The sequence below is a fragment of the Oncorhynchus masou genome, chromosome 5, assembly GCF_036934945.1.
Source record: "Oncorhynchus masou masou isolate Uvic2021 chromosome 5, UVic_Omas_1.1, whole genome shotgun sequence".
NCBI classification, from domain to species: Eukaryota; Metazoa; Chordata; class Actinopteri; order Salmoniformes; family Salmonidae; genus Oncorhynchus; species Oncorhynchus masou.
The window spans coordinates 53,557,077-53,576,541 of record NC_088216.1 but is presented as its reverse complement, the minus strand read 5'-3'; the positions used below and the strand labels follow the sequence as shown (position 1 = coordinate 53,576,541).

General features: G+C 42.1%; 1 protein-coding gene across 1 annotated transcript in view; it reads right to left on the bottom strand.

Moving 5' to 3' along the window:
- Positions 1 to 18,504, bottom strand: part of LOC135539849 (lysine-specific demethylase 5B-B-like) — a 33,432-nt gene extending 14,928 nt beyond the window's left edge. Inside the window, exons 1-14 of the mRNA XM_064966026.1 lie at positions 18,196 to 18,504; positions 11,036 to 11,113; positions 10,299 to 10,421; positions 9,945 to 10,115; positions 8,567 to 8,692; positions 7,975 to 8,074; positions 6,723 to 6,823; positions 6,329 to 6,487; positions 5,901 to 6,020; positions 5,547 to 5,705; positions 4,983 to 5,164; positions 4,539 to 4,701; positions 4,300 to 4,419; positions 3,879 to 4,076 (exon numbers count right to left, since the gene is read on the bottom strand). Coding sequence (XP_064822098.1) covers positions 3,879 to 4,076; positions 4,300 to 4,419; positions 4,539 to 4,701; positions 4,983 to 5,164; positions 5,547 to 5,705; positions 5,901 to 6,020; positions 6,329 to 6,487; positions 6,723 to 6,823; positions 7,975 to 8,074; positions 8,567 to 8,692; positions 9,945 to 10,115; positions 10,299 to 10,421; positions 11,036 to 11,113; positions 18,196 to 18,348 — 1,953 coding nt within the window. The 5' untranslated portion in view covers positions 18,349 to 18,504. The remainder of the gene's footprint in view (positions 1 to 3,878; positions 4,077 to 4,299; positions 4,420 to 4,538; positions 4,702 to 4,982; positions 5,165 to 5,546; positions 5,706 to 5,900; positions 6,021 to 6,328; positions 6,488 to 6,722; positions 6,824 to 7,974; positions 8,075 to 8,566; positions 8,693 to 9,944; positions 10,116 to 10,298; positions 10,422 to 11,035; positions 11,114 to 18,195) is intronic.
- Between the last annotated feature and the right edge of the window lie 961 nt (positions 18,505 to 19,465).

Sequence of the window (19,465 nt, the reverse complement as noted above, 5' to 3'; positions counted from 1 at the left end):
ACATTTTTGCAAATGTATAAAAAATTAAACACGGAAATATCACATTTCCATAAGTATTCAGACCCTTCACTAGGTACTTTGTTGAAGCACCTTTGGCAGCGATTATAACCTTGAGTCTTTTAGGGTATGACGCTACAAGCTTGGCACACGTGTATTTGGGGAGTTTCTCCAATTCTTCTCTGCAGACCCTCTCAAGCTCTGTCAGTTTGGATGGGGAGTGTCGCTGCACAGCTATTTTCAGGTATTGCCAGAGATGTTTGATCGGGTTCAAGTCCAGGCTCTGGCTGGGTCACTCAAGGACATTGAGGCTTGTCCCGAAGCCACGCCCTGCGTCGTCTTGGCTTTGCGGTAAGGGTCGTTGTCCTGTTGGAAGGTGAACCTCGACCCCAGTCTGAGGTCCTGAGCAGGATTGCATCAAGGATCTATGTACTTTGCTCCGTTCACCTTTCCCTCCTGACTAGTCTCCCAGTCCATGCTGCTGAAAAACATCCCCACTGCATAATGCTGCCACCACCATGCCTCACTGTTGGGAGGTGCCTGATTTTCCCCAGACGTGATGCTTGGCATTCAGGCCAAAGAGTTCAATCTTGGTTTCATCAGACCAGAGAATCTTGTTTCTCGTGGTCTGAGAATCTTTAGGTGCCTTTTGGCAAATCCCAAGCGGGCTGTCATGTGCCTTTTACTGAGGAGTGGCTTCTGTCTGGACACTCTACCATAAAGGCCTGATTGGTGAAGTTCTGAAGAGAAGGGAAAACCTTCCAGAAGGACAACCATCTCCAGAGGAACTCTGGAGCTCTGTCAGAGTGAACATTGGGTTCTTGGTCACATCCGTGACCAAGGCCCTTCTCCCCCATTGCTCAGTTTGTCCGGGCAGCCAGCTCTCGGTAGAGTCTTGGTGGTTCCAAACTTCTTCTATTTAAGAATGACGGAGGCCACTGTGGTCTTGGGGACCTTCAATGCGGCATCATTTTTTTGGTACCCTTCCTCAGATCTGTGCCTCGACACAATCCTGTCTTGGAGCTCCACGGACAATTCCTTTGACCTCGTGGCTTAGTTTTTATCTAACGTGCACTGTCAACTGTGGGACCTTATATAGACAGGTGTGTGCCTTTCCAAATCATGTCCAGTCAATTAAGTTTACCACAGGTGGACTTAAGTTTTAAAAACAACAAGGATGATCAATGTAAACAGGATACACCAGAGCTCAATTTTAAATCCATTAGCAAAGAGTCTGAATAAAGTATTTCTGTAAAAATTAAAATAAAAAAAACACTTTTCGCTTTGTCATTATGGGGTATTGTGTAGATTTATGAGGAAAATGTATATTTAATCATTTTTAGAATAACTTTTGTATATAAACTCAGCAAAAAAAGAAATGTCCCTTTTTCAGGACCCTGTCTTTCAAAGATAAATTGTAAAAATCTAAATTACTTCACAGATATTCACCAGAACGAACAATCCCTCCATCAGTGCTCAGACTGTCCGCAATAGGCTGAGAGAGGCTGGACTGAGGGCTTATAGGCCTGTTGTAAGGCAGGTCCTCACCAGACATCACCGGCAACAACGTTGCCTACGGGCACAAACCCACCGTTGCTGGACCAGACAGGACTAGCAAAAAGTGCTCTTCACTGACGAGTCGCAGTTTTGTCTCACCAGGGGTGACGGTCAGATTCACATTTATCGTCGAAGGAATGAGCGTTACACCGAGACCTGAACTCTTGAGTGGGATCGATTTGGAGGTGGAGGGTCAGTTATGGTCTGGGGCGGTGTGTCACAGTATCATCGGACTGAGCTTGTTGTCATTGCAGGCAATCTCAACACTGTGCGTTACAGGGAAGACATCCTCCTCCTGCCATACTGCTCGTTCTGTGCATGATTTCCTGCAAGACAGGAATGTCAGTGTTCTGCCATGGCCAAGAGCCCAGATCTCAATCCCACTGAGCACGTCTGGGACCTGTTGGATCAGAGGCTGAGGGCTAGGGCCATTCCCTCACAAAATGTCAGTGAATTTGCAGGTGCCTCGGTGGAAGAGTGGGATAACATCTCACAGCAAGAACTGGCAAATCTGGTGCAGTCCATGAGGAGGAGATGCACACCGGATACGGACTTACTTTTGATTTTGACCCCCCCCCCCCCTTTGTTCAGGGACACATTATTCCATTTCTGTGGAACTTGTTCAGTTTGTGTCTCAGTTGTTGAATCTCATGTTAATACAAATATGTACACGTTAAGTTTGTTGAAAATAAACACAGTTGACAGTGAGAGGACGTTTATTTTTTTGCTGAATTTATATATCACACACACAGTCAAAGGTTCACACACCTACCCATTCAAGGGTTTTTATTTTTACATTGTAGAATAGTGTAGACATCCAAACTATGAAATAACACATGGAATCATGTAGTAACCAAAAGTGTTAAATCAAAATATATTTTATATGTGAGATTCTTCAAAGTAGCCACCCTTTGCCTTGATGACAGCTTTACACACTCTTGGCATTGTCTCAACCAGCTTCATGAGGTAGTCACTTGGAATGCATTGCAATTAACAGGTGTGCCTTGTTAAAAGTTCATTTGTAGAATTTCTTTCCTTCTTAATGCATTTGAGCTCATCAGGTGTGTTGTGACAAGGTAGGGGTGGTATCAGAAGATATCCCTATTTGGTAAAAGACCAAGTACACATTATGGCAAGAACAGTGCAAATAAGCAAAGAGAAATGACAGTCCATCATTACTTTAAGACATGAAGGTCAGTCAATACGAAAAATTTCAAGAACTTTTAACATTTCATTCAAGTGCAGTCGCAAAAAACATCAAGCGTTATGATGAAACTGGCTCTCATGAGGACTGCCACAGGAAAGGAAGACACGGAGTTACCTCTGCTGCAGAGAATAAGTTAATTCGAGTTACCAGCCTCATAAATTGCAGCCCAAATAAATGCTTCACAGAATTCAAGTAACAGACATCCCAACATCAACTGTTCAGAGGAGACAGTGTGAATCAGGCCTTCATGCTCGAATTGCTGCAAAGAAACCACTACAAAGGACACCAATAATAAAAAGAGACTTGCTTGGGCCAAGAAACACGAGTAATGGACAGACCAGTGGAAATCTGTCATTTGGTCTGATGAGTCCAAATTTGAGATTTTTTGGTTCCAACCGCCGTGTCTTCATGAGACACAGAGTAGGTGAACGGATGATCGCCGCATGTGTATTTCCCACCATGAAGCAGGAAGGAGGTGGTGTGATGGTGCTTTGCTGGTGACACCGTCAGTGATTTATTTAGAATTCAAGGCACACTTAACCAGCAGGGCTACCACAGCACTCTGCAGCGATACACCATCCCATCTGGTTTGCACTTAGTGAGACTATCATTTGTTTTTCAACAGGACAATGACCCAACACACCTCCAGGCTGTGTAAGGGCTATTTGACCAATGAGAGTGATGGAGTGCTGCATCAGATGACCTGGCCACAACCACCCGACCTCAACCCAATTGAGATGGTTTGGGATGAGTTGGACCGCAGAGTGAAGGAAAAGCAGCCAACAAGTGTTCAACTTTTGTGGGGTACTCCTTCAAGACTGTTGAAAAAGTATTCCAGGTGAAGCTGGTTGAGAGAATGCCTAGAGTGTGCAAAGCTGTCAAGGCAAGGGGTGGCTACTTTGAATAATCTCAAATATACTTTGATTTGTTTGGTGGTTACTACATGATTCCATGTGTTATTTCATATTTTTTATGATGTGTTCACTATTATTCTACAATGTAGAACATTTGAATGAGCCCTTGAATGAGTAGGTGTGACCAAACTTGATTGTATATATACACATACAGTACCACTCTCCAAGTGCACTGTATGTGCCGGTATGAGAAGGCCTCTCACCATCTTGCTGACTTTGTCCCTCAGCTTGTCTTCCTCCTGGAGCATGACGGTCATGTCCCTCTGCACAGCCGAGGCAAGGGCCACATCCATGGTGGTGTCCGCCTTGGACGCCATCTTGCAGACCATCTCGTCATGGGAGAAGACACAGTACCTATTCAGCTGCCGATAGTGGTCCACACACATGCGGCCCATGGGCATCTGAGAAACAGCGGGAGGCATTGGATTAGAACTATACTCTACCATCGATTTAACACCATCAACAAGATTCATACACAGTGCTGGTTACATCAGTGATAACCAAACTTGATCCAAAGAGCTACAGGGTATAAAGGCTTTTGTCCACTGCTCATTAGAAGCAACTTCCGGTTATTAAATTACTAGCTTCTGTATGGTATTTATGTGGGACTTCGTGGCATCTTACCCAGTCCATGGTGCAAAAGTTGACAGCCTCAGCGAAGTTGAAGCCCTGGTTAAATCCACTATGGTAGGCTCTGGGGAAGGTGATGACAAACTCGCCAGAGCACTGATTGGTGCGATAAATCTAGAGAAGAGTAGGTATGAAGTCATGGTTAGACCATAGCTACACACAATGTTATCTTTTTTCACTTACCCACCTGCCTTCATCACTGTATGTGTGTTGTTGGTGGGTGTGGTACTTACGGGGACGCCGTGGTTCATGAGTGTGTTGGGGTTCATGATGGTGACCAGCTGGTGCAGGAGGTCAGGCTGGGACTCAAACAGCTCGGGGGCCAGTTTCCTCATCACCCACTCCAGCTTCTCTGCAGCGTATCCCGGAACCCCGTACCACGTCTTGGGCTCTCCCCTGAGAACACAGATGCCATTGTCTCAAAAACACTGACATTATCAGTTAAGCTTGAGGTGTATTCTTGTGTGGTAATACTACGTCAACCAATAAACTAACTCCAATAGTAAACAAGCATATGGGTTTCAAAAGACTCCTCAGAATAAAAGAAGCAGAGACTATTTGCTTAGACCTCTACACAATGCTTGATACCTAGGGCCAAGTTATCCCAGGTCCAGACACAAGGTCATATTATACTATACTGATGGCCTGTGGGGCCTTAAGAGGACACCTGTCTGTACCAGTGCAAGTAGTTGATGGAGTAGCTCCAGTGGTCCTCAATGTGCCAGCAGAAGGAGGAGAAGCACATGCCCACGTAGAGCCAGGGTAACTTCATCCCACAGATGTCGGCCGTAATGTGAGTCAGCACCGAGGAGTCCATCACGGGCATGTTGTTCAGGTTCCAGCCACTGCTCAGGTAATTCTAAACGTCAGAGAAAGGACAAGTTCAGGCGAGACTGAACTCAGGGTGACAGTCTAAGATACTGGGTCTGAGATGCTACTTTACTGGGAAGGGTTTAATCTGCATTAGAACTCCAATATCACCATAAATACTAGCAGGGTCTCTGAGGGGCATAGATTTCTGGGAGGTTGTGATTATTAGCTACTTGCTAGCTAATGATTGTCTCACTTCTAGATCTAGAAAATATTGTGAGAGGTAGATTCTAAAGAAATGAATTATCTTTAGGTGACAAACTGCTCTCTAGATCAGAGATGATGCACTGTTGCAATGATGTTGTGGTAAAATAAACTTCATAATCCTCCCAACACCTAGCCTATGTTAACCTGTAAGAGAGCCTTTGTACCTCATCCTCAGGGGAGACTTGGAATCGTCCGCCTCTGATGGGGAAGCCACTCCCAAACTCCTTGGAGGCGATGTCTGCCCCATACTCCACAGTAACGTCCTCTTCGATTGTGCTGACCAAGCGCCAGAACTCCTTCTCCACTAGCTCTGTTGGAACCATCTGACAGACAGAGAAAGACACACCGTTACCTCAACTTCCGACCGAGCTCCATCTAATACAGTCAATATCAGGCTGGAGTTCAGAAGCACGCCACTGAGAAAATATTTTGAAATGGAGGATCCATTTCAAACTTGTTAAATACAAATATTTCCCAGTTCTCCCTCTACTAATCACCACATATACTGCCAAACTTACATGAACCGGCATGTTGAAGTAGTCTGACTTGAAGGAGTCTGCCATGTCCCCAAAAGTGCGTAGAGAGTAGTCCCTGCCAGCCTGCTCGAAACCAAAGGCTACCTGAGGTTTGCAACACTCCTGTGGGGAAGACAAGAATGGGAAGTAAGCACTAATACAGCAAATGTCACCTTTAAATAAAACAAAATAAAAACAGGAGAAGAATTCCATTGAGTAGCTACAGAAAATAACATACAGAAGAGCAGAATTTGAGCATGCTTTTGTCGAGCTGTGCGTTTGCCTTTACAGTGAAAACAATATTGGAGTTTCCATTTCCAGACTACTGCTGCTGCAGTGTTCAGCAGCTTCCCCAGTGGACGGGGTGTGTGGAGTGTGTTGACAGAGTAGTATGGTAATTGGGTCTGGAAGAGAGAGAGGCCGTCTGTCACCTGAGCAAGGCACTTGGGACACCTCCAGTCTCCTTTGGGGACATCGTGGAGGGGCGGGATCAGACAGAAGGTGTGGTAGCTGTCGTCACAGCCGTCACACAGCAGCAGGCGGTCCTCTTCGCTCCCGCTGCCACACACCAGACACATGTACTGGTCCACCTGAGACAGACAGACACAGCGACACATACACTTTTCAGCTAAAACATTGCAAAATGGCTGCCATAGATCAATCAGGTGGGTGGATGGGATGAGTTACTTTTGAGAGAAACCTGACCTGTATAAATGCTCCCCATTATGGTTATTATAATCATTACCATCATCATAGTAATAATGAAGAGACAATTAGCCCTGATTAGCTAAAATACATTAGCATATATAAAGGTGCTTTACTCACTGTGGGGTCGTTTTTCTTAGTCAGCATGTTTTCTTTGTCACTTGTTATTGGCTCCTCATGCTCGGTGGCTTCCTGTTTCACCTGAACAGGTAACACTTTCACTGAAATACATTTATCACATTGTTAATGGAGGCCAAGGAATACAATATGTACTAATATAAACAACCCTGTTCTAATGAACACTGAACAAAAATAAACGCAACATGAAGTGTTTGTCCCATGTTTCATGAGCTGAAATAAATGATCCCAGAAATGTTCCATATGCACAAAAGGCTAATCTCGTTCAAATTGTGTGCAGAAATTTATTTACATCCCTGTTAGTGAGTATTTCTCCTCTGCCAAGATAATCCATACACGTGACAGGTGTGGCATATCAAGAAACTGATTAAACAGCGTGATCATTACACCAGGCACACCTTGTGCTGGGAACAATAAAAGGGCACTCTAAAATGTGCAGTTGTATCACACAATGCCACAATGGTCTCAAGTTAAAGGAGCTTGCAATTGGCAAACTGACTGCAGGAGTGTCCACCACAGCTGTTGCCAGAGAACTGAATGTTAATTTCTCTACCATAAGCCGCCTCCAACATCCATTTAGGGAATTTGTCAGTACGTCCAACCGGCCTCACAATCACAGACCACATGTATGGCGTTGTGTGAGCTAGCGGGACTCTGATGTCAATGTTGTGAACAGAGTGCCCCATGGTGGCGATGGGGCTATGATATGGGCATGCATAAGTTATGGACAATGTACACCGAACAATTGCATTTTATTGATGGCAATTTGAATGCGCAGAGATACTGTGACAAGATCCTGAGGCCCATTATCATGCCATTCATCTGCCTCCATCACCTCATGTCTCAGAATGATAATGCGCAGCCCCATGTCACAAGGATCTGTACATAGTTCCTGGAAACTAAAAATGTCCCAGTTCATCCATGGCCTTCATACTCCCAGTCATGTAAAATCCCTAGATTAGGGCCTAATGAATTTATTTCAATTGTATGATTTCCTTATATGAACTGTAACTCAGGAAAATCTCTTAAATTGTTGCATTTATATTTTTGTTCAGTATACATTTAAAATATGGTAAAAAAAAGGTACATTCTCTAAATCATTTTACTTTTAAAACATTTCTTTAAAATGCAATAATTCCCAAGACTTAAATTAATCCAGAAACTGTTTTTTAGTTAATGAAAAATATTCAGTTCTTTCACATTGCACTAAACTATGCCAGAGGACAGAGCTTACCCGCCTGTGGCTCTGGCTTGGCTACGTAGGAGCCCATCCTCCTCCTCAGGTTGGGCCGGTTCTCACAGTCCTCCTCGGTCACCGTCTTCATACAGCCTTCCTGCCAGAGAGAAAGAGAAGAGGGGTCCATGCCATGTGGACCACGACAGGAATTTCAGGGATAGCAACATCCTTTTTATGAGCTCACAATTGCATACACACAAAAGCTCTTTGGTTTGGTGTCCAGAAATACATGCAAAGCTGCAAACCACTGCTTGTCTGCATTGGGTCACTGGGCTTTTGTTTTACAGGGTGTTAGTCATCCATTGGCTCAGGAAGAGCTGTGTCTTATGAGGACCCGAGAACTATTGTGAGTTATAGTCAGGGTGAAATAAGGAAATACTGCTTCCCGGCAAAACAAATAGTGGGGGTATGCTGCACCAGTAGAACATATCACAATAATTAAAACAAAATGCCAACAACGCTGTAGGCCATTACACCACTTTTAATTACCGCATGTCAGAGGCATGAAAAATGAGCGAATGTACTTATTGTAACTTATGGGGACCTAGCGGTAGAACTGTGATTTATGGAGACCCAGGAAGAGGCCCACCTCAGCTCTCATGCGCTTGGCTCTGCGGGCGATGCTGCAGGTCTCCAGGGGTTGAACAGACTGCCGCTGGGGAAGGTCATGGGGGATGTAGTCAGTGTCCTTCGTGTCGTTGGTCAGGGTGGGCTTCTGTAGGGGAGACATGGGGGAGTGAATGGGCATGTAGAGCTTTCCAGCACAAAGTCCCCATAAGATCAATGAGAAATGTTTCACCAATCTCAAACTGATATGTTTGTCAGAAAATTATAAGAAAAGGACAATCATTCTGTTTGAACAGAATGAGCTTTGCTACCTCCTTGTCACTCCTACTACCATTATGTTGTGACAAATTCCATTTGACAAAAACAAACCAGGCATCTATATACAACAGGGCCATTTGGTTGTTCAGGTGTCTAGTTGTCTGACATTGTAATGGAGTTGTTGAATACCATGGCTTGATTATAAACACAATCATCCAATACAAACATCCACCCACCAACTACACACGGGCTTCAACTATTGATACTTGTTTTTGTCTTGCCAGATCAACACGTGGTCTGTTCTTTCTGTTGACACCACTAACATGAGAAAGAGGAAGACAGGCAGCAACGCTGTCGGTTGAGGTGGGGGATGGGAACACTGACGCTCTGCTCTCTGGTATATCAGGAGGACAGTGTTTAGCTCATTAACTTTGCTACAGGGAGTGTGGGGCGAGAGGGAGGAGGGAACGGGAGAGGTCAAGGCCAGCAGGCTGAGAGAGAGAGAGAGAGAGAGAGCGACATGCAGCACTGCAGAGAGGATGAGCTGCTGCTGACCACAAAACCCCAACCAGGGCCCCAAGGTACAATCAGGGAAGCTGCAAGAGACAACTGAGGTCTTCAATGAAAATAAACATGGAGACAAGAGGAGACCGGTACTACATTTTTTATTACCCAATGGGGAGGAGAGCACGCTATAAAAATGGTTGGTTTATTTTCAGGATTCCAGTCATACTTTTTAAACATCCCAGGCCTCATCTAGCCTATGACTTAATTTGTGATTTCTTCTTAGAGCTGGTATTTTATGGAAAATGGATCTTATATCAACAGTAAAAACATGGACAAATGAAATTGAGATTTACCTGCCATTTTGCTATGAACAATATCTACACCTTTGACGCAGCACAATCTTAGACAACTCAAGAAAATTACACAATAGTAAACAGAGCAGAGGACCAAGACAAGGCTACCCATCGAGAGAAAACAAAGAGGATGAGAGGGAGGGGTGGAAGATGACTCTGCAGAGAGAGTACTGGGAGACACAGGAGTGCGGGCGAGTGAGTGAGTGAGAAAGAAAAGAGAGAATGTAGAATATACAAGGGTGGTGAGAGAATGAGAGAGAGCGAAAGACCCATCTGACTCACCAGAAGGTTGGCTCCAGTCTGGAACAGGTTGTAGGGGTAAAGGATCCTCTCATAGTGGGAGCGCAGATGAGAGCCTATAGCCTTTCCTGGAGCAAAGCCCATCTTCAGGGCTATCTTAGACCAGCGTCTCTCTCTGCAAACCGCATCAAAACCCCCCTCATCTTTCACCAACTGGGAAAGGAGCATCCCAATAATGACCTTGTTATTGTGTGGGTGTTCAAATTTGTCAACATAAGAAGCATATAGAACACACCATGCTTATGAGTGTATAACACAAATGCACACTGGATCCTATCCAAGAATAGCTGGCCAGTTTCCTGCATCCAGGGTGTGCCAGAAGTTGTAGCTACATACCTTGTTGAGTTGGTATAGGTCCAGAATCTTTCTTTCCACATGAGGGATTTTCAGTGTGCACCCTTGTAGCTCCCAGAACTTTGCGATTTGATCCAGGAAGTTGAGCTTGACTCTGGTTTGAGCCTACTCAACATGAACAAACACACAATAAGAGATGGTACATTTTACACATTGCCAACATAAAACAAATAATATTGATCACAAATGGTGCATTACTTGCCCTTATTAACATTGTTTATATAATAACATCCCCTGCTGTGCTACTTTTAATTGCAAATGACAGGACATTGACATTTTAACAAGCTCATCAGAGGGGGTCAGAGTGACCTTTAACCTGATGTCATCAGCACTCTGGCTTCAATAGACACCCTGCTGCTGTGGGTTCTAAGCCTGCCTGAGCCACTGTTCTACTGACAACGTCACTTGATGCGCCAATGCAGACTTCCGAATCACCTTCAATTAGGCTTAAAGCATTCGCAGATTACTCTACTTATTTGTACATTTTCTTTTATTTCTTTAGCACTTATGAAAGACTGGGATAATTAGAAAAATGTACAAAAGGCAAAATCCCCCCAGAATATCTGTGGATCATCATTGTAAAAAGTAATCCACATATTTAATCAAAATAAAAACTTGGTGACGTACATATGCAGTCATTCATAATAAAAAAGGTAAGTAGATGATTTTTTACTCAGTATTGTAATGGCAATACCAGTTAAGTAGTGAAATGAACGTACCTCCAACTCATTAAGTCTCTGGATACGGGGAGTGAAGTGCAGACTGTCCACGTCGCATGCAAACGGTGGCTGCCATCCCTGCAGGAGTAAACAACACCATCTTGTCAAACTGACAAACCTTTTTCCTAGTTTATCTTCCATTTAGGAGAATCATTATCAATTGAGCGAGCAACAGTCGGTGCTGAATTTGAATACATGTTTAAATATATTATTTACACTACAGTGTAAATAATACATTGTGACATGACAGGTTATGTTCCATTAAGAAAGTCACGTTGGCTGTTCCTCTTCAGCCTGAAGCCATATTTGATATCTCCTCTGGTTACACTCTTACTAATTAACACTAGGCTAAATGCCAATCAAACATGATTTCAAATATCACATTAATAAAACAATTTCATCCCGATAGATCAATAAGAACCTGAGTGGATATGAAATATATTTGACCAACGGGTGCATGACAGACACACAGTACTTTTACATGCAAAGTAATGATTTTATTTATTTTAAACTGATTATGGCAGTAGGCAGATTATTTAATAGTCATGTAAACAATTTACTCTAATAATCTTAATCCGAGGAAATTCTGAATCAAAGTAAGCATACGCTGATTAAAACACCTGGTTTTCTGAGCAACCTTTCGAATATGGACGTGTAAACGCCATAAAAATAAAATAAAGATTTAACAACAGTGTATTTGACCTGTGCTAGCACCAGCCGAGCAAGCCACCCTCTTGAGCACGAGTGAAGTCAGTTCGATTTCATTTATTAGGATCCCCATTAGCGACAAGCTAGTCTAACATGCTAGCCACACCGCACTGCAAAATAAATGTACACAAAAGGTTATGAACCCACACTGCTCGCAAGTGTCTGCATAGCCAGGCACTTGGTTCTATTTGTGACGTTTGAAGCGCTGCAAGTCCCACCTCCTCAATTGTTTTTAGGGGCATATACCCATGTGGGTGATTGAAAGATGAACTGAGGTCCACACTCCAGTCGGGTGGTGGTAATGCACCTTAAAGTTGGATGCCAACCATCATATAAAGTCCAAAAAAGAAGCCTGAAGGAAGAGAGACTACAAGAAACTAATTGGTTTGACAATTAATCCAGAGATAAAAGGGTAGAGTTGAAGACCTTGTGCATTTCAGACAGGATATAAACATTGGGTTGCTATTTTTTGTTACTATCTAAATTACCATAAATGTTTAATACTTTTCGACCTGTCCCAAATTAATATACAGTGCCTTACAGCTGTAATCACAGCAAAAGGTGGTGCTACAAAGTATTAACTTAAGGGGGCTGAATAATTTTGCACGCCCAATTTTTCAGTTTTTGATTTGTTAAAAAAGTTTGAAATATACAATAAATGTCGTTCCACTTCATGATTGCGTCCCACTTGTTGATTCTTCACAAAAAAAATACAGTTTTATATCTTTATGTTTGAAGCCTGAAATGTGGCAAAAGGTCGCAAAGTTCAAGGGGCCCGAATACTTTCACAAGGAACTGTAGCTGGTTCAGAGTTAATTTTGTTATTTCAAACTGTGTGTCCTGATCATGTCTGGTGTGGGTGGACAAAATAAACATCCTTGCGATGGTGCACGCAGACATGTGCACTATCTGACCAGCAATCATGCACATGTTGATTTTGTCCACCCACACGCAAATCAGGACACACAGGTTGAAATATCAAAACAAACTCTGAACCAACTATATTAATTTGGGGCAGGTCGAAGAGTATTGAACATTTATGGCAATAGCTAGCTAATTTGTCCTGGGATATAAACATTGGGTTGTTATTTTACCTCAAATGCACAAGGTCCTCTACTTCGACAATTAATCCACAGATAAAAGGGTTAACAGAGTTTCTTGTAATCGCTCCTCCTTGAGGCTAATTTTTTGGACTTTATATGGCGTTTGCCATCCAACTTTAAGGTGCATTACCACCACTAATGTGACTGGAGTGTGGACCTCATTAACCCTCGCGAGCAGTGTGGGTGCAATGATTGAATTCACACATGCATGTTATTCATTTGGCGACGCGAGCGGTGTGGTTAACATGCTGGGGTTTGAAATAACGAATAAGACTTTACAGACAAAAGACTTAATGTTTTTAAATGTTTTTAAATTAACACGTAGTGTCAATAGAACAATGCATGCGTCTAAGAAGTAGTTTTCACAAACGTTAAATGTAACTCAGAATCAAATATGCATCTCAAAAATAACATGGTCGCTGTGGTAGAATGTTTATTTTAATTGCAGATTTTCTGCATTTATCAGAGTGCCATCAGGTAGCCTGATTTCAGACATGTCCTTGTAAACAGGATTATTAGGGAAACCATTCTTGAAATGCATGTAAATCTTTTAATCAAACTATTATATTAATCTGACTATCCACAATAAATCGCATTGTTGTGCGCATGTCACTGTACTCAATGTCAATAGACACGGGCACCCTGTCAATAGTTAGCATCACCTGAGTAAAGTTGGTGATTAGCAACTATTTATAAATAGACCTACACATTTGAGAAACCATAGACTTTCATGGTGCATTTAAGTCTTATTTCGGCACTGGACCAGCAGTTAAAATACAGTATGATGCACATAAGACTTTCTTTAAAGTATTTTCTTTGATATGGGCCCTCTGAGTAGAGTTGGCATTTCCAGTCCTCTCATTTTCTATTAAACGGTGGGTTCAGAGAGAGAGACTGTTTGACAAGCATCAACAGGAAACTCAGTGTGCACTAGTATAGCATCCTTCCCTTTGGAGACTACACTGTGACCTTGCGTGGCATCTCAGAGTGCCAGCATGCCTATTTGAATGTGCATGATAACTCAGGAATAGAGAACAATATAATTTTAAATAAGCTACACAAGTGATAGAGAGGCTCTCAGACTATTTCACAGCAATTGTGTAAATTCAGCCCAAGCAACAGATGGGACAGAACCCTTTTTGGAAGAATCCATCCTAAAACACAACTTCCTAAACAAGAGAACCCAACTGTCACTTCAAACTGAAAAGTGAACCAGCTGGGGATGTGGACAAATCTAAGTGCCCTCCAGTCATAAAAAATTAGCTGGAAAAAAATATGTATCCCATGGGGCCGGGGAAGAGGGGTGATGAGAGCACCATAAATTGTGCCTCCATAGCTTACCCTTTGACCCTGCACGCTCAGTCTGTAGTGCACGGCCCAGATGGGGACATGGTTTATGAAAACAGCTCTGGCTGCATTTCCATCAGCCCCTTTGTGGAGTAGTGGAGCTATGACAACACTGCATAAGACCTCCCATTCCATACAAACAATTTCAATCCTCTGAACAACAAGCCAAATTCAGCCATCAGACTACCTACAGTAGGCACAGATGTGATCTGGATCATATTTCAAAATATTAAATAATAATACAGAGTTGTAAGAACAAAACATTCAGATGACACGACTGCTGTGCAAGCAAGTCAATCGAGAGAGACTTCTTCCAAGGTAAATTAGGGCTGGGCGATTTTGCCAATATATCACGGTATAAAAATTTAATTGGACGTCATTTTGATTTTGAAAAGTAAAATGTATAAATGTGCTTAATGAGAAGTGTGGAACCCTAGGGTGGCAACACATACTGTATATTCTATGGGATTTCAATGAGTCTTTATTCTGATTGTTTTATAACTGTTCAAATTATTTTTATTTTTTTTAACAATAAAAAACAAATTGTCCATTTCTGCATTTTCAACAGTCAGGGAATCATGGGATATGAAGAATGTTCTAATACTCTAGTTAGAATACAATAGTGGGCACTTTGAATACAGTGTTTGTTATGAAAATGTCAGAGGAGTTTTTGTGTTTAAGGGACCCTGTAATGTTTAGCTACATTGAAATCAAAATCCAATTTGATTTGTCACATGCTCCTAATACAACAGGTCTACTTCACCTTACAGTGAAGTAGACCTTACAGTGAAATGCTTACTTACAAGCCCCTAACCAACAATGCTTAAGAAGTTAAGAAGCCTCTTGGACCTAGACTTCGGGCTCCGGTACTGCTTGACGTGCAGTAGCAGAGAGAACAGTCTATGACTAGGGTGGCTGGAGTCTGACAATTTTTAGGGCCTTCCTCCGACACCGCCTAGTATAGAGGTCCTGGACGGCAGGAAGCTTGGCCCCAATGATGTACTACCCTCTGTAGTGCCTTGCAATCGGAGGCCCAGCAGTTGCCATACCAGGCAGTGATGCAACCATGCTTTTGATGGTGCAGCTGTAGAACCTTTTGAGGATCTGAGGACCATTGCAAAATCTTTTCAGTCTCCTGAGGGGGAATAGATTTTGTTGTGCCCTCTTCACGACTGTCTTGGTGTGCTTGGACCATGTTAGTTCGTTGGTGATGTAGACACCAAGGAAACTTAAGCTCTCAACCTGCTCCACTACAGCCCTGTTGATGAGAATGGGGGCATGCTCGGTCCTCCTGAATGTTTTGTTTTAGCTACTTCATGTAGCTAAAACATTCTTGCTTTGCGTATTCTTCTTTGATTTAGAAGATAGTGTCACACAAACATTCTGATGTAGATCTACACCATCACTGGTATTATCAGACTATTACATTTGAGGTAATATGTCTGGTCACTATAGTAGCACCCACTCGTAGCATGCGCTCCAGCAGGTATATTTCACTTGTCATCCCCAAAGCCAACTCCTCCTTTGGCCGCCTCTCCTTACAGTTCTCTGCTGCCAATGGAACGAAAATCACTGAAGCTGGAGTCTTATATCTCCCTAACTTTAAGCACCAGCTGTCAGAGCAGCTTACCGATCATAGCACCTGTACATAGCCCATCTGTAAGTAGCCCTCCCAACTACCTCATATTGTTATTTATTTTTTGAACCTTTGCAGCCCAGTATCTTCTGCACATCTATCACTCCAGTGTTTAATTGCTAAATTGTAATTATTTCACCACTATGGCCTATTTTTTGCCTTACCTCCCTAATCTTACTACATTTGCACACACTGTATATAGACTTCTCTATTGTGTTATTGACTGTACATTTGTTTATTCCATGCATAACTGTTGTTGTTTGTGTCGCACTGCTTTGCTTTATCTTGGCTAGGACGCTGTTGCAAATGAGAACTTGTTCTCAACTGGCCTACCTGGTTAAATAAAAATATATACATAAACATTTGCTCTGAGTCAGTACATTAGCAGCTAACAACATTTAGGCCCAACTTGCTAAGAAAAAAGACTAGCTGTTTGCAGATGTAAGAAACAGACTAATAGTGTAATTATAGAACAGATTTATATTAAGAAGCAAAGTGAAAACAGCATTGTTGACTGTACAGAGTGGGACAAATGGGTTTATATAATTCAGCACAAATGGTGGGGACTAAACAATGTGCTGGTAAACAATGTTAATGCATAAACAGGTTGCCTTGGTTTCTCAAAGTTTACATTTAGGTTATTGTAGGTGTACAACATTGTTGTTGCATAGTATTTTAGTAATTGATTGTCAATGAGAATATTTTGATATTACCACCAGTGGTATGAGGGACAGTCCCGATTATGTGATCTAATAAAACAATCAACTCAATTAGGCTATAAACTGACTAATAGGTCTACAAAGTGCAACTACAGTATTAACAAATAGGTTTAACTACTTATGTAAAGTGTTACCCAAATTGTTATGTTTAATCAACTACTATCAACTCTTGCAGTAATATGCTTTATTGCAAACGACAGCAAGAATGCATGCATACCCCAGTAAAAAAAGTTATTACCATAGGCTACATAGAGGAATTTGTTATGATAACGAATGTTCAGAGGCCAGCCCTTCAAGAACCATTGAGTTACCATTAGAAAAAGGGTCAAATTACTCAGATGAATCAACAAATATCCCTAGCAAAATCTGATTAATAATTTGGTGAGTGGTTATATTTGTCCGTTTTCACACATGTACAAATGTGTATTATAAACTGTATTATAAACTGGTTCAAGCCCTGAATGGTGATTGGCTGAGTTGTGGTATCAGACCGTATACCACAGACATGACAAAACATTTATTTTTACAGCTAATTACGATGGTAACCAGTTAATAACAGCAATAAGGCACCTCGGGATTTGTGACATATGGCCAATTGACCACGGCTAAAGGCTGCCTTGCATCATGCCTAAGAACAGCCCTTTGCCATGGTATATTGGCAATATACCACAGCCCCTCAGGCTTGATTGCTTAATTATAGATGTGTAAAATAGAAAATGTGTTTTTGCATATCCCAACTCCGAGACACCCTTGGAGTGTGAGGTCACCACCGGGGTCAGACATTATCAAAAGGCGACCATGGAGTAATTAGGGTTAAATGCCTTGCTCAAGGGCACATCGACAGATTTTTCACACTAGCAACCTTTAGATTACAGGATCAACGCTGTTACCGCTAGGCTACTTGCCACCGATTATTATGTAATAGTGTTGAACTGTTAAACTCACTTGGTTTGCACACACAATCCAGCTTTTAAAACACACCCACTACCACAAAGACAACATGGATGGCATTACTAAGGTAGAAGACAGGCCTAAAATATCAATATAGACAGGCCTCTAAATCAGCCCCACTACCAGTTATCAAATAATCTAGATTGCCGTGTGACGGTTACGTGCATCATGACAATCTAGCATCAAAACATTGTGAGGTCAATACAAGTCGATATAAAAAGCAGTATGGAAGGATATTTTATAAATATCTTCCAATTTCACAGTAGAACATTTGATTGATAAACTGGAAGGCATTAAAGTGACTTGGTAAAATGTCTTCATTTCCCTGTCATTTTACAATGTACAACTCCCAGGAAGAGAAAGGTTAAGCAACCTTTTCACCCATCCATTTGACCAATAGCCTCTAAAGATCCCTTCACATACAATGCAACGTACTCTCTGGAACATAGGCGATACTTTATTAGAATTTTGTCGCGCGTCTGTTCGCACATAGATCACTGGGCGCGTGCGTATACATGCACACACATAATATACACACAGAGGCACACATACACAGAAGAAGCTGGCAATTCAACTCAAGCCGCCATGTTGAAAATCTGTCTAAAAAGATAAGTAAACGACTAAAAATGTCACCAACAACCTTTAGAAAATGTTTAAGCAGGAGTTTGAAATGTTACCCTGATTAAAGACACTCACCTTTGGCGGTCGGATCTTGCAGATGCCCGTTTTCTCTGCAATAGGCCGTATTTTGTTGATATACGCAAATGGGTCGGCAAATTCCTCCCAACTGGGCTCAAAAACAGGACACTCTGGTGGAGCAATGAACTCGTTGGTCCGAAGCTGGGTCATCGTTGCATCTTCGTTCTAAATAGCTGCGAGTTGCACGTATTAAAGTTCAATGAAAGCTGTCTTTGAAGAACTGCACCCTTTAACTCGGTCAATTAAGAACATCACCACTCACTCATTGAAGTCTCACTCGCATTATCTGGTCCGGGAACAGCACCTACTTCCGCTTAAAAAAGTAGAGAACCCCCCCCCCCCACACACACACACAGACGAGCTACAAAACATTCGAAATTTGTTTTTTTATTTTTTATAAATAACTACCCACGGTAGCTTCAATCGTGGCATGCCATTTTGGGAGTTTAAATACAAAAAGGTCGCATTATCAATGCACTAAATGACTAGAATGAACTTATAGCAACCAAAATCTCAACTGATTGTTGCAAATAAGAAACAAATGGTCAGTAAACAATAAAAACAAAAAAATACACGTAATGAAAATACGGTGTACACAACCTACCGTTTGTAATTTAATTGGTCCGACCAAGAAAATAATTGTCATTTATATAGTTAATAAAACGAATAAATAGGCAAATCAAATATTTTTTATTCTTCTTTCTTCAGTTTATAGTACACAAATGTATATGCTACCTTTTGAGTTATGCACTCTAGTGGCAGTGAAAAAGATGAGCGCATTCATACTAAATCCTTGTGGTGACCGGGACTTGTTTATTAAATGGACTCGGTGGGCTCGTTGATTGGGTGGCATTCCTTGAATTCTGGTGGCAGTAGGTTGCGGAGACGAGGGCCAGAGATACACTGAGTGTACAAAACATAAAAACACCCGTTCTTTCCATGCTGCTGACTGGGTGATAGCTATTATGCCTTACTGGTGTCACTTGTTAAATCCACTTCAATCAGTGTAGGTGAAGGGGAGACAGGTTAAATAAGGATTGTGTACCTGCATCATTCAGAGGGTGAAAGGACAGGACAACATATGTAAGTGCCTTTGAACAGGATATGGTAGTAGGTGCTAGGCGCACTGGTTTGAGTATGTCAAGAACTGCAGCGCTACTGAGTTTCATGCTCAACAGTTTCCTGTGTGTCTCAGTGTAACGGATGTGAAACGGCTAGCTTAGTTAGCGGTGCGCGCTAAATAGCGTTTCAATCGGTGACGTCACTT